At 38.2% G+C, this 26878-nt stretch overlaps 1 protein-coding gene across 2 annotated transcripts; it reads right to left on the bottom strand.

The window, feature by feature from the left end:
- Positions 1–2364: 2364 nt before the first annotated feature.
- LOC131427175 (tudor and KH domain-containing protein homolog) lies at positions 2365–26627 on the bottom strand. 2 transcript variants are annotated; one of them, XM_058590144.1, is made up of 4 exons: positions 26424–26627; positions 4416–4878; positions 3583–4353; positions 2365–3525 (listed from the first exon to the last, which is right to left on the bottom strand). In XM_058590144.1, the coding sequence occupies exons 2-4, from the start codon at positions 4852–4854 to the stop codon at positions 2822–2824; spliced, it is 1914 nt and encodes a 637-aa protein (XP_058446127.1). In that variant the 5' UTR covers positions 4855–4878; positions 26424–26627; the 3' UTR covers positions 2365–2821. The 2 variants fall into 2 exon arrangements, with proteins under 2 accessions (XP_058446127.1, XP_058446126.1); XM_058590143.1 differs by lacking the exon at positions 26424–26627 and adding an exon at positions 25899–25931.
- Between the last annotated feature and the right edge of the window lie 251 nt (positions 26628–26878).

The raw sequence follows: 26878 nt of genomic DNA, 5'->3' as shown, positions 1-26878 counted from the left end.
TTCTCATTGTGATAAAATATATATTGGACAAACAAAGAGAACTCTAGACATCCGTTTCAAAGAGCACGTCGCTGAAATAGCGAAAGCATCTAAAGAATTAGAGAAAGGACTATCACATCATTTCAAGTCAAAGGAGCTGAACATGCCATTTCTGAAGATCATGAACTCACTACCAACGACATAAAAATCATAAGACAAATTTCCAACTCATGGAAATTAGAAACAGCCGAAAGTTTAGAAATCTTCAAAAATTACTCCATTTCTTTATTGAATCGTGACCAAGGAAATAAGCCCTCCTGGCTATTCAAGTTATTACCGACAGTTATTACAGCATTCTTTCAAACAAACTTATAAAACCAATACACTGAAGAATGATGTAAATAACATTCCGAAATACGCGTATCTGTATTGTAACGTTTGTTATGCTTCATTAAAGTATAGTGACTTTGTGAAAGTGTAATAACGTGACAGTGAAATAATGGAATTAAATGGTACATAAATAGTGACACTATTGAAGTTATACTTATTACTTTTACTTCAATTGATAGCTCTCGTTGAGGCGAACTACGGTTTATTCATATACTAAATTGTTTAGTTTTGAAGCATTTATTTCTATCACCGTAACCGTAATTTTTCAAATCAAGAAACTGAAGTACATAATTCGGAAATTTTTGTAAAATTCTGGAACTAACATTAAGATTGATTTGTTTAGTTCTGCGTGCACATTTCATACATATTTATATAAATAGGGATTTTTATAAAAACAAAATGTTCTCATCCGAGTTAGTACCAGATTGCGATTCTAAACCGTATTTACTGCTTATTTTTTCATGCTGTGTATATCGAGAAATATTCCATATATTTGGAGTTGTCTGGTTCAATGTACTGATTGGGAAAACTGTCATATGTGCTTTAAAAAATTTGTAGTGTATTAGTAACCTTCTTTGCCACCGCACTTTACTGTGATGTCCCTCGTGAATCGCAAGAGTGATGCATATTGATATGTAGTATATTTGGATACACACTTATTTTTATTCATTATCATTATCAGATAGTGTTAACTGAAGTTGGAGAAATTGTTGAAAATAATGAAATGAATGAAATTTCACTACACTCAGCCGCCAACACGGCTGTGCCATTGCTCAGTTCTAGGAAGAACACCTCACTTTCCGTTTGGACAGTATGCCTTTGTTCAACTGTAATGATAAGTAATAAATTACGATTCAGAAAAAAAACAACAATCGATCAGTTGTACCAAATTTTAACTAATTAAATCCAGAAAAACAACTAATATTTTAGTTGTTTGGGTATCGCGTGCTTTTCCGTGTACGTCATTTTTGTCAGAAACTGAAACTATTGGTTGCTTGAGTTAAACTATGAACCAAAACCTACCAATGGTACCATACAATGCCAATGGTACCATACATGCACAGATTGTGGTTCGTGACATCTATGACGAGAAAAACAGATTGAAAGAACTTTCTAAAGCAACGCTGTTTCAACAATCAGTACAAATTGGAATTCCATCTATCGATAATAAATGAGAGTACACCTGATATTTTGATGACCTACCGGTTTATTTACGTATGAAAATGAAAATCGGCAAGACTATATATGAGAAATTATGAGTAAAATTTTAGATTTTTTGACCAGTACTTTCGATGAATCTGGAATTGGAAGCCATCAGCTAACACAAATGTGTTTGGTAATCTTTCGTTTCCACCTCCTATTGAACTACAATATAAACAGAAGCATACAATTTTTTAAGAATTCAACGAAATTGTATTCGGTACACAAAGAGTCCTATGCATAATTTTCCCATATCCGATGGGGTTTCCTAAATATATATGGAACAATTATACTTGCAACAGCAGTGTATATATATATATATATATATATATATATATATATATATATATATATATATATATATATATATATATATATATATATATATATATATATATATATATATATATATATATATATATATATATATATATATATATATATATATATATATCGGAATATGTGCGGTCTTTTTTAAGATAAATCCATTGGTTGTTCGCACAATAAAATAATAATTCGACTGTCCCAGCCTCTATTTGTTTACTTTCTCTTTCGATTATTACGGAGTCATTACTGAAAGTTTCCAATATAAATCGAAAGTTTGTAGTTTTTATTTGATAGTTTTGCGAAGAATAAGACGTCAAATATAAAATCAATTCGGTAAATCGTGAAAGAAAGAGAAAGTGTTATTTGCAGTTAGGTCCTTTTGTCGTGGGACAGTCGAATTGTGTCATGAACATACTGAAATGTTGTAAGCCTAAGGCCGTGATATACAAAAAAAGTAAATGTGAAAGATTCTTAGTTCTTAGTTCTGAGACACCAAAACAGCAAGATTGTCTATTTCTTCTGATACAACGTTGTACAAATTTATTTACAATTTATTACAATGATGATCTGAGATCAATCCTTCGATAACATTTTCCATGAATAGCTATTAAAATATAACATTTCGTTATTGCAATAAAATTTTGTTCACTGATAAATAAATCTCATTTCTGGAAACTTTTTGGCTAAGCCAAACAGCACAGAATTATAAAGGACTTTTCTGTCTGAATTTTTCGATTGCTATTGTTTTAATACGTATATGTTCAAGGCTAAATTATGTTCAGATATTAAAGTACTAAAACACTTATTTTTCATTAAATAAGTATGGACAAACATTCCATCTTCTTTATCTGTCCCAAATCGTAATACCTATTTCTGCAGCCTCCAGTCAATTACTTATTAAATGAGATGGGTCGTTATTTTCTTTTCAGTTGTGAAGCAACATGCTGTCTGGCTGTTTCAGATCAAAGTTTCGTCTCGTTTTTTCATCTACGAGCACATTATCTTCATCGTAGTGCATACCATTACTATCAACTGTACCATTGTTTTGACTATTGATAATAACGGTATTCGAACTATCATTATTTGAATTAGTCTTTTCTGCTTGTAAGAAGCTTTTAATCGTAGTATCTTCCTTAGAAGATTGATTTGGGTTCTCTTCGTTGCTTGGTGGTTCCGTTTGGATCTTACTATTATTTTCAAGCCTTTCGAGCTCTGTAAAACTTGTCGTATTATGTTTGAGAAAACCAGGACTCAACGAATCAGTCGAGATGGGTTCTTCATTGGCACTTTGTTGCAATGTTTTCCTGCTGTTATTAATCGTTGAAACAATAGATGAGATTGAGCCAGTGGTCGACTCAGAAGATTGACCATTAAGTCTCTCAAAACTGGATGTTCGCGATCCTCCATCAAGTCGCAGAACGTGACTTCGATTTAGATCACCGAAGTTCGTTGTCATTTTGGCATAACCCTCACTGACGAGTTCCAGAGCAATATTCACATCACCGTCCGGAGTGATGTCGTACAGTTCTACCCCCGGAATTGGCGATCCTTCGCGACCTTCACGAGTGCCACGATGTCCCTTGTTTTTGTAAGTTGATATACGCGAAAGAAGCTTCTTCCACTGGGCCGCTGAAAAAGTACTGAACATAATTAAACTAGATTTAGCTTTTAAAGTATTAGGTTTACCATGTGTGAGCTCTTCGAAACGGCTTATAGCTGATGGTTCCCATTGATCTTCACCAGTTACTGCATTGATTGGTTCCACTTGGGCAAGGAAGCACTCAATCGCTTGGAATCGGAGGGCCAAAAAATCTGGGCGGAGCTCATACACATCAGATGGCTGAATGTACTGGTTATCACCATAATCGACAAATGACAAATCGAGAACGATTTCTCCAGGCTTGAACTCATTTGGTAGAATGGCCACTATTTCCGCCCGATACCATTTGCCATCTGCATTGAATTCGGCTGCAACAATTTGACCAAGATAGGGTTTACGGATCTGGTGTAGATCGCGATTTTCCTGCTGATTGTAATATTCTGTCATAGATTCCACTAGAATATCCAGGTCTGTAGTTTGCGGTCCAATCAATTGCAAATAGAAACGACTAGGAGAAACCACTGCGGACACGAAAACCTCTAGCTGACCGGAAGAACTAGTCGTTTTGAGCTTTTCGACCGCTGGGGGAAGCACTTCCCGAGCAACCGGTGTGGTTGTAATGCTACTCGTAGGTGAACGAATGCGAGGTTCTCTACGAATTTCTAACTGTTCCTGACTTCTTCTAATGTCTGTGTCATCTTTTACTTTTTGATCAATCATTGACTTCGCAACACTGATTTGATCTTGCGTTCCCGTAATCATAATGCGACGGTTTTCACCGAGAGTTCGAGATCCCTCGATCCATACTTTTGCCATCGATTTTCTACAGATTTCTTGCAGTGCGTCACCAAATCTCCCTGTGAATATACAGCTATGTGTGAAAATGTTCTAAAATATTTTGTTTATACTGAATGTTTACCCAAAATTTTACCACACGCAGTCTGTGGCACTAATACTTCTTCTGTGAATATAATCTGTCTAGTAGCTTCTTTCATGATTAATTCTTCTGCTTCTCGTACTCCGGATTCTGATCCTCGAATTTCGCACACTTGGTGCAATTCATCCTTTTTTCGAAACTTGATTTCAGTTTTCGTACTGTGCTGTATGTGCTCCAATGTACAATTCTTCCGCCCGATTACAAGTGGAACAACTGTGTTCGATAATGTTATTTCTATCTCCTTGATTTCTTCTCTACTTATCATTCGTACTAGTTTGGCAATCTGAGAAAACCCGTCCTCGCTCGATGTATCATCAATATGATCATCCTTTTTCTTTTTCAAAAACGCATATACACAGGCACCCCCAACACTCAGAAGCGATAGACCGAGTATTATGGGGATCGTTGCAGGAGTCTTCATGTTTTGTTCGTAGATATTCGTAAACTGTAATGAGAAATGTGTGACGGTGAATCAGTAATTTGAATATTTTCCCATAGTCCACTTTTTTCCTATGCAAAATATTAGATGAAGTATTATACGTCGTAAATAATAGTCAAAAAGAATAAAGTCGGATAACATAGACGATTATCGTTCTGTTATGAAGAATCACTGTCACCGATTACTATCGGTATAGAATGGAATTCAGAATTGTTTGTATGTTAGTTCATTTGATGTTAATGTAGATTCAGACCGAAGCCTGACAAAATTATCAATTATCAATAAACTCATAATAGCATCGGATTAACAGGTGATAAGCGAACGCTCAAACATGGTTTTCAATTGATAAGAGCTGTGAAATATATAATAAAAGTTTCAACACTAAATTTGTTCCACCTACGATTGAATATTTGTCACAAGATAAATTTGTTACGAAAATATCGTTGCCTGATACATTTTTATCAACGCTTTCATATAATCATAGTGAAATAATTAACTTTGGGAGCCTACCAGGCCTCGATACTCAACTCCGCCTACAGCAACAGAAAGGTTTTCCGAGCCGAGAGGCGAATGACCATAAGTTTAAAATGGTTAAAATGTATTATCGAAAAAAGCTTCGAAGATTATGTATTTAGCGAAAATTAAAGTACCTTGAGTACCTTCGAGGAAACATGAGCACTAGAAAGAATTTATTGTGGGAAACTCAATTCGTATTTTCTTCTAGTAGTTGCTGCATTTGTTTTTTTTTGTGACGTCAAAAATGAACAAGTGTTCATCATTCACGGTTCAGCAATTAGGTTTTACACGAACATGACATAACCTCACTAAAATCGATGAATGAGCATCATCTGACAGCTGACGGTGGTTTGTTTGCATGTTCATTCTAATTTGAATTCGTGTTAATGGAGATGTAAACAAACCACCGTCAGCTGTCAAACATAAACTTCATTCATTACGAGTTCATTTGTGACGTCATCTTGTAAAACCTAATACTGCGTAAATATTGAATTATGTCTGTCTTATGTTAAAATAAGTTGCTTGCGAGTATATAAACAATACAAATAAATTTAGGTTAGCAGTGACGGTAAAGAACCTGATTACCATCTGCAAATCCGTAGCAAAAAACAATATCGGCTTACTCACTGTTCGAGAACTGCATCTTCTGGTATGCAGTTAAGAACACGTGATCGTGGTAAGACAGTCACCGTAAAGTTAGTGCCGACTTTTTTTATTGCGTAAATTGCTGTCATAGATGTGAGTCTATTGGGTTTTACACGAATGGGACATAACCTCACAAATATCGCCTGAAGAACATCACTTGACAGCTAACGGTAGTATGTTTACATGTTCATTTTAATTTGAATAGTGTTATTAAAAATATAAACAAACCATCGCACAAGTTAAACTTGAACTTTATTCATCACGGATTCTTTTGTGATGCCATTTTGTAAAACCTAATAAAGGTTGAACATTTTTCCTTACCTTTGAGTACCCAAGCAAAAAGAAACATTTTAGATCAGTACAAACTGATTTTTTGCCATAACTTAGATAGGAGTGATGTACGAACCTATCTAATCGTAAATTAAAATTGCGTGAGATAGCTGAGGCCGAGACTATAAAAAAGCTCAATTCAAAGTGGGTGCCGCGTTCACTCAACATACAAAAAAAAAACAACGTGTTGATGATTCAGAGCAGTGTTTGACCATGTTTACGAGTATTATTTCAGATTTTTAGCGTCTATATGTGACAATGCATGAAACATGGATCCATCACTTCACTCCGGATTCAAAACGAACATCATTTGAGTGGACTGCTGCTGGTGAACCACATGAAATTGAATAAAATGAATAAATTATATCGTTGATTATATTCCCTGAAAGTGTGGGGGATATTTCACATCCTATTGATTTATCAGTACAAATAAACATTTGTTGACAGTAGTATCATAAGGTGTTATTTGTTGTTTTTACTGAAATAAGGAGTGTATCAAAAATAAGCTATACACATACATTTGTGTTGTACGCATGTATTTGTGATGGTTTTTTTATGCTCAGATAACAGCATGCTGTGCGTTTGGCTGCTAGCTTTCGTTTGTTTACTTATTTGTGCGGTTGAAATTCTGCGTTTTCAAAATGTCGTGTAGTTAAAATTAAAGTCCTAGACCCATGGCAAAGTGAGAAGTGTATTACTATGCGAAAATTGGCGAAGCGCTATGGAATTCATCATGCAAGTGTTAAAACCATCCCTAATAAGTTTGGGGAATACTAATCTTTGGATGGGCTACCAGGAAGAGGCAGAAAAACCCAGTTCTTCCAACCCGAAACTGAACCAGAAAGTGGTATCTCTAACCATGAAGAACAAATCAATCTCAATACGTTATTTGGCCAAAAAAGTAGGAACTGAAAAATCACCTGAAGACCTACAAGAAGCAGAAAATCTCGAAACAAAGTGTAGAACAGAAGAAGCGAGCAGCAACAAGGGCCCGGAAATTGTATTCGCGTCTTTTGCAGTGTCCGGATGCATGCGTTTTGATGGACGATGAGACTTACGTAAAGGAGGACTCAAAAACCCACAATACTCCAGGTCCACAATACTTTACTGTCGTCGTTGGGGAGGATGTGAGCGATGCGGACAGGTCGATTCAAGTGGAGAATTTCGGCCAAAAGGTACTGGTATGGCAAGCAATATGTTCCTGTGGTTTGAAGTCAACCATTTTTTACATTACCGGAACTATAAATGCAGAAATCTATCGATCTGAGTGTCTCCAGCAGAGATTGGTGCCTATCTATAAGAAGCATAGTACACCTCCACTGTTTTGGCCGGATTTAGTGTCGGCTCACTATGCCAAAACCACTCTAAATTGGCTTGCGGAAAAGGATATAAATTTCGTTGAGAAAAATATCAATTCACCAAATTGCCCTCAGCTTCGACCCATCGAACGTTACTGGGCAATCGTGAAAAGGGTCTTCAAGAAGACTGGTAAGGCAACTAGGAACATGCAGAGGTTCAGTCACGTACCTAGAGGGGGGGCCCGAGGGGCCCTGGCCCCTCCCGAAATCAAAAACAGATATATAATTATTCAGATGGACTCAATGTTACATGTAACAACAACACAGTAAACGTAAAGAAATGTAATACAATAACAGTTCCAGTGAAAAAGTGTCTGTTAAAACACCCGTAAAAGGCACACCGAGAATTTGGTACATCAGCAATCTTCAGGAACATTATTTTTTTTTATCTTTGGGCCCCTCCCGAAACGAAATCCTGGGTACGGGCCTGCAGGAGTTCAAAAAAATTTGGGCTCAAGCGTCCAAAAAATGCGATGCAACACTTGTCCTGAACTTGATGAAGAGTGTTCGATCAAAAGTTCGAAAATTCGTGAAGGAATAACTTAAATTTCATGAGGTTTTCATTATGCTCAAATTTAACCTCGTACAATAAAGGATCAATTGTTAGTTTGAATAAAATATCGTTTTTTTATCATAATTTGAAAGAAAAATTTGTGGATAGCTTATTTTCGATACACTTCTTAATCAGCTACTGAGGTTTGAATAGCTAAGATTGGCAATCCAATTTAAGTGCACAACCGACTGTTGAAATGTCAAATACATCGCGAATCATGAGATTCCAATGCATGGTTTTTCAATTAAGGCCAGGTTCCTCCAAAAAATGTGTTAAAAATTCACTTATTGTTTAAACAATATTTCAAAATTACACTTTTTGCAGATTAAGTACATGTATTAAAATTCATAATTTTTTTTTTTTTTTTTTATAAAAATTTTTTTATTCAGGCCAATTTGCGTACAAGCTTTACGTGGCCGAATGAGCCATGTTTTTATTAGATAAAATAATTTTTTTACCGTTGGATCTCGTTGTCACCCTTTTTCTAGGGGGAGAGGAGCTTCCATTTTTATCTTACGATGAGTGAGGGGCACTTTGTTCGTGGCTCGTCTCGTCCTCCATTGCCGCATCGGTGGTATCGTTGTTGGTTTCCGTTTTTTCTTCGTTTTCCTTGTAATTCGCATTCTTGGGTTGGTTGTTAGTTGCTGTAGACGCGCCTTGTTGTGCATTAATTGCAGTTGTTGGTGGGTTTGATGGTACAACAGAAGTACTGCGCTCACTAGTTTCCGTTGTTGGGCGGTTGTCCTTATTTTTGTTTAAAGATGTCCTTTTTGCAGTTTCAGTGCAAGGTTTGCCGTAGTGTGCAGGTTGTTCACAAAACTGACATGTAACCAATTGATTTTCATACGTAATCAGCGTTTTACACGGATGTATCCCGTCTTGATCACAAATGATGTAAGATGGAATTGCTTTACGTAGTTGCATACGTACTACTCGCACGCCATTCCGGATACCCGGAAAAAAATTCCGCCATACTTCCCTTTCGATGGAAAGAACTTCGCCGTACTGCGACATACATTCCCGAACATACCCCTCGCTGGTCTGCGGGGGAAGGTCATGCACGCGTACTTCTATGGCATTGTCCACCATGTACACAGGGATTTTATATTTAACATTGTCATGATCAATACTGTGCACACCGTTATTAACCGAAGCAAATGCAATTGCATCTTTTTCACGTTTGAACATAATGTACACACAGTTAGACGCCTTGTTGAATTGAATCTCACTTACATCAGTAACGTTTAGATGCATTCGTTCCTTAAGCAAGATTTCAATTTCGGTTGCTGCTGGCCTAACTTTGCAGCGCTTGAAATCAATACAAATTGAATTTGGCCTTGTAGGCCAAGTTTCAGGCTTTGTTAAATCGTATTTGCCCATTTCGTACACTCTATTGTTCACTACACTGTATTGTCTTTGTTTCTATCGTCTCGACCGTAAACAATTGTCGACTGTGTCTGATGAGATGCCAGCACGAACTCAATAATTTTTTTTTGTTATTTTTCCATATGGCAACTATGAAAACAGCTGCTCAAACTCGTTCGATTTGTTGGTGGGTGTTTATACCGAGAAAAACAAAATGGTGGCCATTTTTCGATTTTCGACTCTCTTTTGCACTTTTAATTGTTAACTTTTTTCAAATAACAATGAATATTTTTGGTTGTAGTTCCGACCATAGAGAGACATCTAAAGAGTGAAATGCCGTTTGGTTCAAGTTCTTACGTGCAATAGCTTTGGAATACGAGTGACACCTAGTTGAAAAACCATGGTTTCGAGAAAAAGCCGATCAAAGTTTTTATTCGTGACTAATCGTGCCTGGCCGCGAACCGTCCCTTTTCCACCAACTTCTTGGCCGAGCGTTCCTTTGGAACTAATTCTATATCATTTATAAGAGTATTTTCTTGTAATTCACTGAAAAAAATCTCTCTGCCACACTTCCGTTAAGTAACACTTCCGTTGAAAGCTCGGTTCCGATGAACTCGGTAATGTTTTCAAAAGGTGTAGCATTCCTAGCGTGTATGAAATCAAACAAAGCACGCTGTGTGCATCGTTCGTAAAGGTGGTGTTGTGTTTTTTTCATCCGTACCAATACGTACCGATTTTGCATTGTCGTTTTATATGACGGTTTGAAAGTTTTGGCACTCATCGCCCTATAATTATGGAACCGAAATTCGTATCCGGTTGAAATTATACAGTGGCTTTTGGAACAATGAGAGCTTTAATTTAAATCAGGGTTTGAGAAAATCCTTTAAACCGTTTTTGAAGTTTTTCTTCACTACTATCGGTGCTTGTGGAATCGGAAACCGGAATTTTCATTTTAAAATTCCCGCGCTTGTCCAATCGGTAAACTTTTATTCTCTCAACGTTGGCAACACTTTTATACACATTCTGTCAAATGTTGAAGCATATCGTACGATTAGTTCTTGTTTGGCGTCCATACAAAGAAGTTGAAAAATTTTCGTGTGGCGAGTTTTATAATGGATGAAAATTTAGAACAACGTGCGTGCATCCAATTTTGTGTTGCAAATGGATTTAAGTGTTCCGAAACATTGCCGTTTCAACCTTCCGAGCGAACAGACGTGATTTGGATTTACTGCGAAAGCATTGAAAACCAGTTGTGTGTGTGTGATAAAGTGGTCGGACGATATTGTGTGATAGACAATAGTGCTTTTTCCTCTGAGAGGTTTTTTTTCGCATTATATAATAGAACAGTGCCTTATTGTGAGCGGTCGATCGAAACGGTACCGTTAGCCGGTTATTGTTCCGCCGATCAAGGCCAAGTGTGCGGATTATAAACAAGCGGCCATTGTTCCCTGTGTCGATTGTGATCGAACATTGAAGTGAAGTGATACCGTTAGTCCATACAAACTATAAACAGTTTATTTGTGCCTTTTCCTCGGTGAGGTTTTTTGCACCTTCGCACCGTTAGCTGGTGCTTTGTGCTTTTCCTCGTAGAGGTTTTTTGGCGACCGTTCCTTGCAACTGTACAACAAGCTAAGTATTGCTTTTTTTCTTTATTCTGCCCTTATTACAGTTTATTGTTGCATCCCTCTTATAATTTACCACTTGCCTAAATATAACCTCGTGCTACAGTAAGCACAATGAGTCCTCCCCCTCCAGACGAAGAAATGAAGACAGATCCTAATCCGCCTGTTGTTGACAGTAATAAAACCCCCCGGATTAAGGAATATTCCGATGAACCCTCGCTATCGACCGGTCCATATGTGGTGTACTTCCGGACCAAATCTAAAGATAAAACATTGAATTTATTGACATTAAATAAGAACCTGACGTCACATTACCCGACTATCACACAAATAGTAAAAATGCGCTCCGACAAACTCAGGGTCTCGTTGACCAGCTTAAAGCAGGCTAATGAGATCGTTCGAAATGAGCTCTTTACGCGGGATTATCGCGTATATGTACCAGCCCGCGAAGTCGAAATAGACGGCGTGGTCACAGATGCAGGTTTGACTTGCGCAGATATTCTTGAGCACGGGGTTGGCGGTTTCAAAAACCCCTTACTCAAGAATCTGAAGATACTGGATTGCAAACGCTTGCATTCAGTATCGATCGCCGAGGATGGGTCAAAATCTTATCCTCAATCGAACTCGTATCGTGTGACCTTCGCTGGTTCGGCTTTGCCAAATTATGTCCTTCTGGACAGGGTTCGTCTACCCGTACGTCTCTTCGTGCCGCGGGTTATGAACTGTACTAATTGCCAGCAATTAGGACACACAGCCTCCCATTGTGCGAATCGGCCCCGTTGTTCGAAGTGTGGAGAGCGTCATGCGGATGGCTCTTGCGGAAGAGACATTGAAAAGTGTCTCTACTGCAGTGAGGGTCCGCATGATCTCTCAGCATGTCCCACCTACAAATTGCGTGGAGATAAGCTAAAGCACTCTTTGAGGGAACGCTCCAAGCGCACATTTGCAGAAATGCTAAAGAGTGCTACACCACCAAGCCCATCTGCAAATCCCTATGCTTGCTTGTCAACAGACGAGTGCGATTCAGACGACCCTCTCGAAGGCACATCTTCGGCCATCCCTCGTAGCAACAGGAAAAGGAGAAATATTTCCTCTCATAAGCTACCTAGTAAGGGTTCGAAGGTTGCCCTTGAGGGGCCTCCAAAAGTAACAGCTAATGGTAGTGTTAGTAAAACACCGAAGCAAAGAATAGCTCCTGATCTAGAAAAACTGAGATCTGATAAGGAGTTTCCAACACTTCCTAAGACAAACAAAAACTCAATTGCCCCTAAAGACCAGTCAAAAAATCAACCAAATGCTGGATTTATTAAATTCTCTGATATAGTGGACTGGATTTTTAAAACTTTCAATATCTCTGACCCCTTGAAAGGTATTTTGATGACCTTTGTACCCGTAGCTGAGACGTTTTTGAAACAGTTGACTGTAAAATGGCCCCTTCTTTCAGCGATTGTATCCTTCGATGGCTAATTTATCCAATGAGGTCAAGGATTTGATCACTGTTTTACAATGGAATTGCAGAAGTATCATCCCAAAAATTGATTCCTTCAAACATTTATTATATACCACGAATTGCGATGCATTTGCATTGTGCGAAACTTGGTTAACTTCTGAAATATCTCTCAACTTCCACAATTTTAATATTATTCGTTTGGATCGAGAAACCCCCTATGGAGGAGTACTTTTGGGAATCAAAAAGTGCTATTCCTTTTATCGAATTAACCTCCTCTCGATACCAGGTATTGAAGTTGTCGCATGTCATGTTACAATCAAAGGTAAGGACCTTTGTATTGCTTCCATCTACATTCCCCCTAGAGCCTCGGTTGGGCATCAGCGGCTCAGTGATATCATAGAACTCCTTCCCGCACCAACGTTGGTTTTAGGAGACTTTAACTCACACGGTACGGGATGGGGTTGTCTTCATGACGATAACAGATCAGCTATGATCCATGATATTTGTGACAACTTCAATATGACAATATTGAATACGGGAGAAATGACACGGATTCCTGCACCACCAGCAAGACCAAGTGCGCTGGATTTATCCCTTTGCTCGACATCGCTACGGTTGGATTGCAAGTGGAAGGTAATCCCCGATCCCCACGGTAGCGATCATCTACCTATCGTAATTTCAATCGCCAACGGATTAAGACCATCGGAGACAATCAATGTTTCGTATGACCTCACACGAAATATTGATTGGAAATATTACGCAAATTCGATGTCTGAGAAACTGGAAACAACACAAGAACTTCCTCCGGAGGAAGAGTACACGCTTTTGGCTGGCTTGATTCTCGACTCCGCGATTCAAGCTCAGACGAAACGTGTACCCGGCGCGAAAACTAACATCCTTCCCCCCAATCCGTGGTGGGACAAAGAGTGCTCATCACTGAACGCGGAAAGATCTTTAGCATTCAAAAAGTTCAGAAAATATGGAACACCTGATAATTATAGAAATTACGCAGCGCTAGATAAGCAAATGAAGAACTTAGTTAAAGCAAAGAAACTAGGTTACTGGCGACGGTTTGTTGACGGATTAACAAAAGAAACATCGATGAGCACTCTTTGGAACACAGCCCGACGAATGCGCAACCAAAACACAACGAACGAAAGCGAGGAATATTCTAACCGCTGGATATTCGATTTCGCTAAAAAAGTATGTCCTGATTCTGTTCCGGAACAGAAGATATCCCGCGCCGCGACTTCGAATACAAACGAAACACCGTTTTCGATGGTAGAGTTCTCACTTGCGCTCTTGTCGTGTAACAATAAGGCCCCGGGGTTAGACAGAATTAAATTCAACTTGTTGAAAAAGCTTCCTGACTCTGCCAAAAGGCGCTTGCTGAATTTGTTTAACAAGTTCCTCGAGGGTAATATTGTTCCACACGACTGGAGACAAGTGAGAGTTATCGCCATTCAAAAACCTGGGAAACCAGCCTCCGATCACAATTCGTATCGGCCGATTGCTATGCTTTCCTGTATCCGGAAGTTGTTCGAAAAAATGATTCTCTTCCGTCTAGACAATTGGGTCGAAACTAATGGCTTTCTTTCAGATACACAATTTGGTTTCCGCAGGGGTAAAGGAACGAACGATTGTCTTGCGTTGCTCTCAACAGAAATTCAAATGGCATTTGCTCGTAAAGAACAAATGGCATCAGTATTTCTAGACATCAAGGGGGCTTTTGATTCAGTTTCTATAAATATCCTATCTAAGAAGCTGCACCAGCATGGTCTTTCGCCGGTTTTGAACACCTTTTTATATAATCTATTGTCCGAGAAACACATGTATTTCGCACATGGTGATTTGTCGACAATACGATTTAGCTACATGGGTCTTCCTCAGGGCTCATGCTTAAGCCCCCTTTTATACAATTTTTACGTAAAAGATATCGATGAATATATCAACACATCTTGCACGCTAAGACAACTTGCCGACGACAGCGTTGTGTCCATTATAGGATCCAAAACTGCCGATCTGCAAGGACCATTACAAGATACACTCCACAACTTGTCCACGTGGGCTCTTCAACTTGGTATCGACTTCTCTACGGAGAAAACTGAGCTGGTTGTATTTTCAAGGAAGCGAGAACCAGCACAACTACAGCTTCAACTAAGGGGTGAAACCATAGCTCAGGTCTTCACATTCAAATATCTCGGGGTCTGGTTCGACTTCAAAGGCACCTGGGGATGTCATATTGGGTATCTGAAACAAAAATGCCAACAGAGAATTAACTTTCTTCGTACAATAACCGGATCATGGTGGGGTGCCCACCCAGGAGACCTGATCAGGTTGTATCAAACAACGATATTGTCCGTAATGGAATATGGATGCTTCTGCTTCCGATCCGCCGCGAACACCCATTTCATTAAACTGGAAAGAATTCAGTATCGTTGTTTGCGTATTGCCTTAGGTTGCATGCAGTCGACTCATACGATGAGTCTCGAAGTGCTTGCGGGCGTCTTACCGTTGAAAAATCGATTCTGGGATCTCTCATATCGATTGCTAATCCGATGCGATATCTTAAATCCGATGGTGATTGAAAACTTCGAAAGGCTTGTCGAGCTCAATTCTCAGACCCGTTTTATGTCCTTGTATTTTGATTACATGGCTCAGAATATTAATCCTTCTTCGTTTGTTTCCAACCGTGCTCATTTGTTGGATACTTCTGATTCTACTGTGTTTTTCGACACATCCATGAGAGAAGAGATTCGTGGAATTCCGGAACACGTGCGCCCTCAAGTGGCCCCAAATATTTTTTATAATAAATTTAGAACAGTCAACTGTGAAAAGATGTTTTACACTGACGGATCAAACATCAACGAGTCCACAGGCTTCGGCATCTTCAATCAGAACATCACCGCTTCGTACAAACTCAGTGATCCGGCTTCAGTTTACGTCGCAGAATTAGCTGCTATTCAGTACACCCTCGAGATCATTGAAACGTTGCCCAAAGACCATTACTTCATTGTCACGGACAGTCTAAGCTCAATAGAAGCTCTCCGGGCAATGAAGCCAGGAAAGTATCCCCCATATTTTCTGGGGAAAATACGGGAACACTTGCGAACTTTATCTGAACGGTCTTATTCAATATCGTTAGTCTGGGTCCCTTCACATTGTTCCATTCCGGGAAATGAAAAGGCAGACTCATTGGCTAAAGTGGGCGCATTAGAAGGTGATATTTATGAAAGACCAATCTGCTTCAATGAATTTTTCAGTATTTCTCGTCGAAGAGCACTTGAAAGTTGGCAAACTTCATGGAGTAATGACGAACTGGGACGATGGCTACATTCCATTATCCCTAGGGTATCGACGAAACCTTGGTTCAGGAGGATGAACGTGAGTCGCGATTTCATTCGTGTTATGTCTCGGCTCATGTCTAATCACTACACATTCAACGCACATCTTCGGCGTATTGGGGTCATGGAGAGCGGTCTCTGCACCTGTGGCAACGGTTATCAGGACATCGAGCATGTCGTATGGTCATGTGTGGGGTATTGTGACGCCAGGTCTGTTTTAAAGGACTCCCTCAGGGCCCGAGGTAGACCACCTGATGTTCCGGTTCGAGATGTGTTGGCGAGTCGGGATATTTCATATATGTTGCTCATATATAAATTCCTTAAACACATTAATATACAAGTGTAATCTGCGTTAGTTACCCCTGTTCCTCGACTGATGCTAAGAAGAAACTCCACCCACAGGTTCGACACTAACATCCGCCCGAATCTCCCCATCCCTCGTCTGTCCACCATCTTCATTGGAACTAACAAGATCTTCCTGCTGTCACTAAATTTTCTGCTTCCCCCTCCCACGTTTTTTCACCATCTCGATGTCAACTAATTAGATCTTTGTCGTTCTTAGTCATTTTGTTCCCATATCCCCTTTTTACTCTGTTCTCCGTAATATTTACTTCTCTGTATATATTTCTTTTTTTTTCATTTTCCTCCGTAACATCATCATCATTGCCCACGGACGGCCGCTGTAGTCTATGAGATGAATATGGGCCACCCGCCTGGTATTCGTAGCCTGGGGGTGTTCCCCGCGAACCCACACGGACAGAAAAAAGCGGCTAATACCAAGATACTTACCAACGTGTTACATTCAGTACGCCGGCCGGTGCCGATTGCCAGCTGAAGGCGGGATCTGCCAAAGTCATTACATTATCTTAATATACTATCCTAGTTTTAAGTTATTTGTTAATTAAAATTAGAAAAAGCCCTTGGCATCTTAGAGCTTAAGCAGTGTGCCTTAATAAATTATATAATTGAAAAAAAAAAAAAAGTGTTCCGAAACGTTGAAAATGTTAGAAAAGGCCTTTGGTTAATCGTGTCTAGGAAAAACACAGGCATACGAGTGGTATGAACGCTTCAAAGGTGGTCGTACAAGCTTGGATCATGATGAGATCCCTGGCCGCCCAACAACATCTGTTACTGAAGAAAACATTGAATCGGCGAAGCAAATCGTGTTGCAAAATCGTTCTGTACCGATTAGAGAGATTGCTGTGTTGTTGGGCATCTCTTATGGATCAGCCGAACACATTTTAACTGATGTTTTGGGTTTGAAACGCGTCGCTTCTCGGCTGGTTCCAAAAAAGGCTGAATTTCAGGTAATGCGCCGGCTCACACAGCGTTGGTTGTGTCGCAGTTTTTGGCCAAAAACTCAACCAATATCATCAACCAAGCACCGTACTCTCCAGATATGGCCCCGTTTGACTTTTTCCTCTTCCCCAGACTTAAATTGTAATTGCGGGGAACGCGTTTTGAGACCATAGAGACCATAAAAGAGAATTCGCTGCGTGAACTAAAGGCCATACCTTCGGCGGCCTATAGAACTTGTATGGAAAATTGGATCAAGCGGTTGCATGCATGTATTGCCGCAGGAGGAGAGTACTTTGAAGGCGATAATAAAAAAATTTATTAAAAATTGAAATTTTGCGTTTTTTAATAAAATTCCTGTTTTTAAGGTATGTATCCGCCAACTAACAAGACATTTAGATTTATAAAATTTGCACCTCTTTTCGCCATCAATTAGGAAAGGTGCTCATGAAATTGAACATTTCTCACTTATTGTGCTGTAATTCTGGAACAGGAAGTTAGTTCTGGAATTTTCCGAGAAAATTGAGTGCGCAATTTTTCATGAATTTGCATGCATAACCCTGTAATTTGTAATTAATGAAAATTGGTTCAGACATCTTTGAGAAAATTGAGTGACATTATTTGTCACATACACACAGACATTTTCTCAGATGGTCGAGCTGAATCGAATGATCGTTTTTACTTTATCTATTCTATTCTTTTGACTGAATTCGCAGTTAGCCAAATTCTGCCAGTACTTCACAGCGAATACATCTTTGAGTGAAAAGTGAGTGTTGACGTTGCGTTGGGTTGCGTTGTAACCAGTGCTGGAAACGGTCTCTTCACGTGACAGTTTTAAGTGAAATTCCTATGTTGGTACCTAAAACTGTAGATGTTTACTTTGAATGTCGTGTGCTCGAAACTTTCATGTTGCCTACTATTCGGGCTGTCACACATGAATGTCGCACGAACCATACAGATGAAAGTCGCATGTGACAGTCATGAGCGAGCGCTTCATGAATGTAGTGGCGACAGTCTTACTCGTGTTGGACGATGAATGTAACGAAAGAATGATAGTCCTCAATAAAATCGGCTGCATTTAGTCTTCGGTGCGAATTTCATTTCTGGCAATAAACTTTCATTAAGAAATCCAAAACGCCGTCATTAGTGATAGTTTTCATCTCGATACTGTTCCATGGAATGGTCAAATTTCATACAATTATTGCAAAAGGAGAACGTCAATGTCAATGAAAAAGCGCGGGTTAGGGTTGTCAATCAACGAAAATTCTCAATTTTTTTAAAATTTTCAAACATGAATTAAATGGAAAAAGAAGTGAATATTAATCGAAAATCACAACATTTAAACATTTACTAGATGCATAGGGTTGTCAATTAGCGCATATTTTCAATTTTTGAAAAAAATATAAAATAGCAATAAATAAAAAGTAAGTCTTTAGAGTACAAAATTTACTGTATTCATGTACTTTAAAAGGGCATAGAGTTGTCAACCAGCAAAAATTTTCTACTTTTGAACAGTTTCTAGTTTTATTTCAATAAAAAGTAAAGTCAATAGTTAAAGAAATTTACCAAGAAAAAATTCAAATTACTTTCGTAATAATCGAGGATTCGTCAACAAAATCATGAAGCAAAAAAAGTTTATGTAATTTAAAATTCATTACGTAGAATAAGTTGACGATATTTCAGATTTTCCACATTATTTTTATCTTATGTACATTATTCGACACAATATAATGAATATTCATATCGACATTTGTAACAAACCATAGCAATATGAGTATTATTGGAACGGATTTGATGAATGAATGTTAGAAAACGACGTTAAAAGCCGTTTCTAAATACAAGATGGCGACTTCTGGTATATCGATATTCGTTGGAAACCATCACAATATGAGTATTTTTCAAATGGATTAGAAAACGACGTTAGAAGCCGTTTCAAAATTCAAGATGGCGGCTTCCGGCATACCGATGTTCGTTACAAACGATCACAATATGAGTATTTTTCGAATGGATTTGATGAATGGATGTTAGAAAACGACGTTAGAAGCCGTTTCTAAATACAAGATGGCGACTTCCGGCATATCCATATTCGTTAGAAACCATCACAATATGGAAATTTTTCGAATGGATTTGAGGAATGGATGTATAAAACGACATTAGAAACCGTTTCTAAATACAAGATGGCGACTTCCGGTGTATTGATATTCGTTACAAACCATCACAATACGAGTATTTTTCGAACGGATTTAATGAGTGGATGTTAGAAAATGACGTTAGAAGCCGTTTCAAAATTCAAGATGGCGGCTTCCGGCATACCGATGTTCGTTATATTATAAACCATCACAGCATGAGTATTATTCGAACGGATTTGATGAATGGATGTTAGAAAACGACGTTAAAAGCCGTTTCTAAATACAAGATGGCGACTTCTGGCATATCGATATTCGTTGGAAACCATCACAATATGAGTATTTTTCGAATGGATTTGATGAATGGATGTTATAAAACGACGTTAGTAACCGTTTCTAAATACAAGATGGCGACTTCCGGCATATCCATATTCGTTAGAAACCATCACAATATGGGTATTTTTCGAACAGATTTAATGAGTGGATGTTAGAAAATGACGTTAGAAGCCGTTTCAAAATTCAAGATGGCGGCTTCCGGCATACCGATGTTCGTTATGAACCATCACAACATGAGTATTATTCGAACGGATTTGATGAATGGATGTTTGAAAACGACGTTAGAAACCGTTTCTAAATACAAGATGGCGACTTCCGGCATATCGATGTTCGTTACAAACTGTCGCAATATGAATATTTTTCGAACAGATTCGATGAATGGATGTTAGAAAACGACGTTAGAAGCCGTTTCAAAATCCAAGATGGCGGCTTCCGGCATATGGATGTTCGTTACAAACGATCACAATATGAGTATTTTTCGAATGGATTGAATAAATGGATGTTAGAAAACGACGTTAGAAGCCGTTTTTAAAAACAAGATGGCGGCTTCCGGCATATCGATGTTCGTTACAAACCATCACAACATGAGTATTATTCGAACGGATTTGATGAATGGATGTTAGAAAACGACGTTGAAAGCCGTTTCTAAATACAAGATGGCGACTTCTGGCATATCAATATTCGTTGGAAACCATCACAATATGAGTATTTTTCGAATGGATTTGATGAATGGATGTTAGAAAACGACGTTAGTAACCGTTTCTAAATACAAGATGGCGACTTCCGGCATATCCATATTCGTTAGAAGCCGTTTCAAAATCCAAAATGGCGGCTTCCGGCATATCGATGTTCGTTACAAACCATCACAATATGAGTATTTTTCGAACGGATTTAATGAGTGGATGTTAGAAAACGACGTTAGAAGCCGTTTATAAATCCAAGATGGCGATTTCCGACATATTGATATTCGTTACAAACCATCATATGAGTATTATTCGAACGGATTCGATGAGTAGAATTTGAAAACGATACTTACAGTCGTTTCAACATCCAAGATAGCGGGAATGAGAATAAGTTGCATTATCTTTTTGGTGCAAATTTCATTTTCGTTATAAACTGTCATAAAGAAATTAATAACGACGTTTTCGTGATTGTTTTCATTTCGATACTCTTATAAATCTTATATTCCTGCTGTGGAGGCGATCAAAAACCGCAGTTTTGTGGTTTTTCAAAAAGATGTTTTTTAGCACAAGCACACCAGCATGATGTAATCGCTTGCCTACTGCTGGTTGTCACTAGTATCAAAATTTTCGATCGTTCTGAATTAAATGCTAGCGAGTGATGCTGGTGAAGAAATTCAAGATATCGACAGAATGAAAATCTTGCACTTTTTAACGGAATTCATGATTTGTTCCGATAAATGGAAGCAATATAAAAAATTAGGAATACAGATAGTAGTATTATACAGCAATATTAGTATATATTAATACAACAATAAATTTCACAACAAATGCACATCCTGTTTAGAACGATTCAAGTAGGATTTCTTATTGTTTGTAATATGACAAATGCTGATTCAAAAATATTTTTAAGAAGTAATAAGTTTGGAATGATATGTTATTGCGTGCAACGACTCTGTTTTTGAAATCCAAAGATAAATTTTAAGCAAAGTCGAAGTTTTCTGGGACAGATAGAAGAGTATACATTTAAAAACCCGAAAAAAGAATTTTTTTTATTGGTATGACTGTTGACAAGTGTCTTCTTATTAGACTTTATCAAAATGCGACAATTTTCTTATTTCGCTCTTAAATCGAAATTAGATTATAGCAATAAAAAGTCCATTTGAAAATGTATGATGTTGTCATGATATGTCAGCTGTTTTTCAAAGAAGGGCGAATCTTACATAAATAAACAAATCGAATTGGCAAGCGTTTAAATTATGCTGGTGCCAAAATACTGGCAGCCAACAGAAATGCAAACGGGCCATATCGTAGTCATATGTAGATCAATATTGGCGTTCTTTTCCATTCAATTCATGTTCAAATTTTTTTTGGAAGGTTGTGAATATTCGTTGGTATAAACCCCTATGAGCAAAATCTAATGATTTTCGATCCCTTAATTCCGTTGTAGTTCAAATATTATTACAATGTTATTTCTTCAAAAATTGTTTGCTTTCGAAAAAGTACAAAACTACGATTTTCAATCGCCTTCACAACAGCAATATAAGATTTGGAAGAATATCGAGATGAAAACAATTTATGAATTTCTTTATGACAGTTTATAACCAAAAACTAAATTCGCTCATTCTGTCCAACATCTAGGATGTTGGAATTACTGTAAGCATCATTTTCAACTTCTACTCATCGAATCCGCTAGAAAAATACTCATATTGGAATGGTTTCTAACGAATATCGATATGCCGGAGGTCGCCATCTTGTATTTAGAAACGGATTCTAACGTCGTTTTCTAACATCCATTCATCAAATCCATTCGAAAAATACCCATATTGTGATCAATTGTAACGAACATCGATATGCCGGAAGCCGCCATCTTGGATTTTGAAACGGCTTCTAACGTCGTTTTCTAACATCCATTCATCAAATCCATTCGAAAAATACCCATATTGTGATGGTTTCTAACGAATATCGATATGCCGGAAGTCGCCATCTTGTATTTAGAAACGGCTTCTAACGTCGTTTTCTAACATCCATTCATCGAATCCGTTCGAAAAATATTCATATTGTGATGGTTTGTAACGAACATCGATATGCTGGAAGCCGCCATCTTGGATTTTGAAACGGCTTCTAACGTCGTTTTCTAACATCCATTCATCAAATCCATTCGAAAAATACCCATATTGTGATGGTTTCTAACGAATATCGATATGCCGGAAGTCGCCATCTTGTATTTAGAAACGGCTTCTAACGTCGTTTTCTAACATCCATTCATCGAATCCGTTCGAAAAATAATCATATTGTGATGGTTTGTAACGAATATCAATACGCCGGAAGCCGCCATCTTGTATTTAGAAACGGCTTCAAACATTGTTTGCTGACATCCACTCATCAAACCTTTTTCATTTTATTATTCAATTATTATTTGATTTTTTTTTCAAAAATTCCCTTTTTGCATTCGTTGACAACCCTACGCACCTTGACAAAGTTAAAAGCTACAGTATTTGATCCCCTCCACAGCAGCAATTTGAAATTCAACCATTTCATGGAACGGTATGGATATGGAACCCGTCACTAATGACGCCGTTTTGAATTTCTTCATGAATGTTTATTGCCAGAAATGAAATTCGTACCGAAGACAAAATGCAGCAGATTCTATTGAGGACTATCATTCTTTCGTTACATTCATCGTCCAACACGAGTAAGACTGTCGCCACTACATTCATGAAGCGCTCGCTCATGACTGTCACATGCGACTTTCATCTGTATGGTTCGTGCGACATTCATGTGTGACAGCCCGAATAGTAGGCAACATGAAAGTTTCCAGCACACGACATTCAAAAAAAATGTCAGCAATTTCCAGCACTGGTTGTAACCATGATCTTGAAGTATTGCACATTCATATCATCATGTTTTCTGCCGATTGACCAATAAGAGTTGTTTAGAATTGATGCAATTTCAATTCAAATTGAACATTTCAACAGCATGATATTCACCATTGCCGGATGCCCTCATCTTCATCGTTCAGTTCGCTTTCACATCTCATCCAAGTCAGTCGATATAACAAAACCGTTTACGTTCGGGACGGAAGAATCCAAGTACAGTATTGTGTAGTGAACAATAGAACGACCTCGAAATGAGTGAAACAAACGAACAAAAGCTACCGCCGATACGAAAGAATACAATTGTTGTTGACTTCAGGCAGTGCAAAATTCGACCTTCGATACGAGAACTTGAAGGTTTGCTTAAGGAGCAAATGCATCTTGACATTAAACGTGTGCATTTACTTCAATGCAATAAGACAAATAATGTTGCTTACATCCAGTTTTATAAAGAGTTGGATGCAATTCAATTCGCAAAAGACAATAACAATGTGCACTATGTGGAGCACGAGAACATTAAGTACAACATTCCAGTATATATTGAAGATAGTGCTATAGAAGTGCGTGTGCATGATCTTCCCTCAAGCGTCACCGATTCTTATATTCGCAAAACTATGTCCCAATACGGAGAGATTCTCTCTATCGAAAAAGAAAAGTTGAAGAACTTTTTCCCCGGTATTCTAAATGGCGTACGTTTGTTACGCATACACTTGAAGAGGCCTATATGTTACCTTTTTATGTGATTTTTGGTCAAGATACAAGAATTCCGTGCAAATCACTTGTTGCCTATGACAATCAGATGGCCACATGTCAATATTGCCAAAAAGCTGTTCACTACGGTAAGCCATGTGATAAACTGGACAAGGATACAACTACACCAAAGGACAACGGTGCTTCCTTCACACAAACCCCAAGCAACCCGAGTACTCCTGTGACAGTCACCAACAACAATGAAGCATCCCCTTCAACGAAACCATCAGTATCCCCTATAGAACAAAGTACACCAGCTGCAGTTAACAACTTACTCTCCAACCAACCAGTAACTGCAACCAATGCACAACAAGTCGCATCTACAGCAACTCTCAACGAGCCAAAGACTACGATCAACGAGGACAACGAAAAGAAAACGGAAATCACACACAACACCGACGATGAAGCAATGGATGATGAGATAAGCCGCGGACGAAGTGACCCCCGATCCTCGTTGGATGGAAATGGAAACTCATCTCCCCCTAGAAAAAGGGTGACAACAAGATCCAACAGCAAAGAAAAAATTAAGACAAAAATGTAAGCCAATCGGCCACGTAAAGCTTTTACGCAAAAAGGCCAGAATAAAAATTTTATTACAAAAATCTTCATCGTTTACAGGGAAGAATAAATGATGAAGAATAGAGAAAATGTTGATGCTTCACCGGAAGGACGACGACTCACCATTCTCTTTCATAGGTGTCTCGGAGTTAGAGATGTGGATAGGTATGCGGTCTAGGATTCGCTCCTAGCTTGATGGGACCATATAAAATTATTTGCATCTATTATATATTCAAACTTCAAGTTTGAATATATAACAGCGTTTATACAATCAGAAGGAAAAATAATGGAACGATCTCACCGGTATCCAACATGCTGTATGGCAGCGTTTATGTATACGTATTGTACTTGAACAGCTTTTCGGTGTCAGGATTCAAGCGGCCGATATGCGGGTCGGCCCTTATCAGAGTTTCTCCGTCGAGCTCCAGCACCATGCGCAAAAACATTGAGAGCAGCCGGATGCTGCAGACCGAAACTGATTTGTACGTTGTATGTCGTATGTATGTACCAACATTTTGATGATTGGTTTCAAGTACGGTGGCGGTACCCCCAATAATCTCAGCTCCAGTAGTCATCTCATTTACTTAAACCATAAGTTAGAGTGATATTAGCTGTCTCTGCTCGATCCATTGGCTCTAAGGGTAAGATGAAAATAGGTGCATTCACGTCACTATAACATCACTATTGCACCGATTGTCGAACTATTTTTTTTCTGCGGCATTGCTTTTTAGAGCCGAAACGTAGACATTGTATACGATTTTATCATAATTCGTTGATTGAATATCTAGGAAATCGTAAAATAACAAGGCGACTCTACTAACGAGATGACTAAACGAGAGTTGGAATGTTTTTCTTGAACATATTTTTGACTTACCGGTGCGTTGAGCAAATTAAACTGTAACTGTAACACTGTTCAACAAATAAATGCTCAGTAAGGTTTATCAATAATTCATCATCAGCTATGATAATTGAAATGTCAGTACGGTGATGATTCGCTTTAATATATTATAATGAAATAATCATTCTTTAGCGATATGTTCAAAATAACTAATTCAAAAAAATCGAAAAACTTTCTTCGAAAAAAATAAATTAAGTTTCTTCGAAAAAAATAAATTAATATAACATAGTTGCTATTCAATGACGCTATTACAGCAGACCAGAAGTTTAAAAGCAAACCATTTATCGTCAATTTCGACCCGTAGTTTGAACATCTTCACTGACCTTGGCAAAAATGTACATGATCTCTAAAATTAGATTTATGACATAAGAAGCACACTGCGTGTAGCTTTATCCAATTGACAGATCAAGTAGAACAGCAACGCAAATGAAATCGATATTAAATCTGCACTCCACTTGATTATGCAATTTTTAAATGTTTTTACGTTGCTTAGGTGGCATTGAAAACTACCACGCAATATTTGTTTATGTTTTGAATGCGGTACTCGTTTCAGGTATCTTTATCATCTGTGGAACTACAATTCATTTCACTGCTGTGATCTGGTTTTGTTTTTATAATGCATTTGTTAATGGCACGAAAAGTTCACTTGAAAATGAATGCTGAAAGTCGAAATCATGCCTCCGGGTTGGATAAAAAGGTTTCCTTGCGTACAGACTATTGGTAGCATACATTGACATTTCAATATTTTTCCAGTTTTAGCCAAAAACTGCCTATGCCAATTCAACATATCTTTCTCAAGAAATATCCGATGAAGTGTAAAAAATAAGATACAGGGTTTAAATATTTACTTGGTTCGAGAGATATAGCACTAAATTTGAATATATTTTGCACTTTTCCACACGATTACATTGCGACTAATTTTCGTTCACTGTCAGCTGCTCCCATCCGTACATGAGCTTATGTTAGACTATGCCGCTACGACCACCTTAGCGAAACGAACGGGGTAAAAGAACTACATACGCGACTAGTAGGCTAGCAGGTATACCGGTTTGCGTTTGCCATTGGTCGTGAAGTCTGTATATGGCGCAAAATGGGATGAATGGTGTGTTGTTTTTATGTTTCAATCACATGTGTTGGTACTGACTGACTGGTACGCTGACAGATGAAAAGATATCGGGCAAACCTAGAAAAGAAAGGTCAATCCAGAAACGATGAAACACTAATATAATTTATTGAAGCGGAATGTTTGTATGTTTCCCCTTCTTCGTTAGTGAACATACTTCCAACATTATATGGCGAATTA

Source organism: Malaya genurostris, chromosome 2 (genome assembly GCF_030247185.1).
Source record: "Malaya genurostris strain Urasoe2022 chromosome 2, Malgen_1.1, whole genome shotgun sequence".
Taxonomy (NCBI): Eukaryota; Metazoa; Arthropoda; class Insecta; order Diptera; family Culicidae; genus Malaya; species Malaya genurostris.
This window is presented reverse-complemented; position numbering and strand designations above follow the sequence as displayed.

Excerpts from the sequence above, each read along its gene's own strand:
- LOC131427175 (XM_058590143.1), bottom strand. Across the intron at positions 4,354-4,415 it reads TGCGTGTGGTAAAATTTTGG|GGAGATTTGGTGACGCACTG; the intron begins GTAAACATTCAG and ends GTATATTCACAG. Across the intron at positions 3,526-3,582 it reads TTTCGAAGAGCTCACACATG|CGGCCCAGTGGAAGAAGCTT; the intron begins GTAAACCTAATA and ends GTACTTTTTCAG.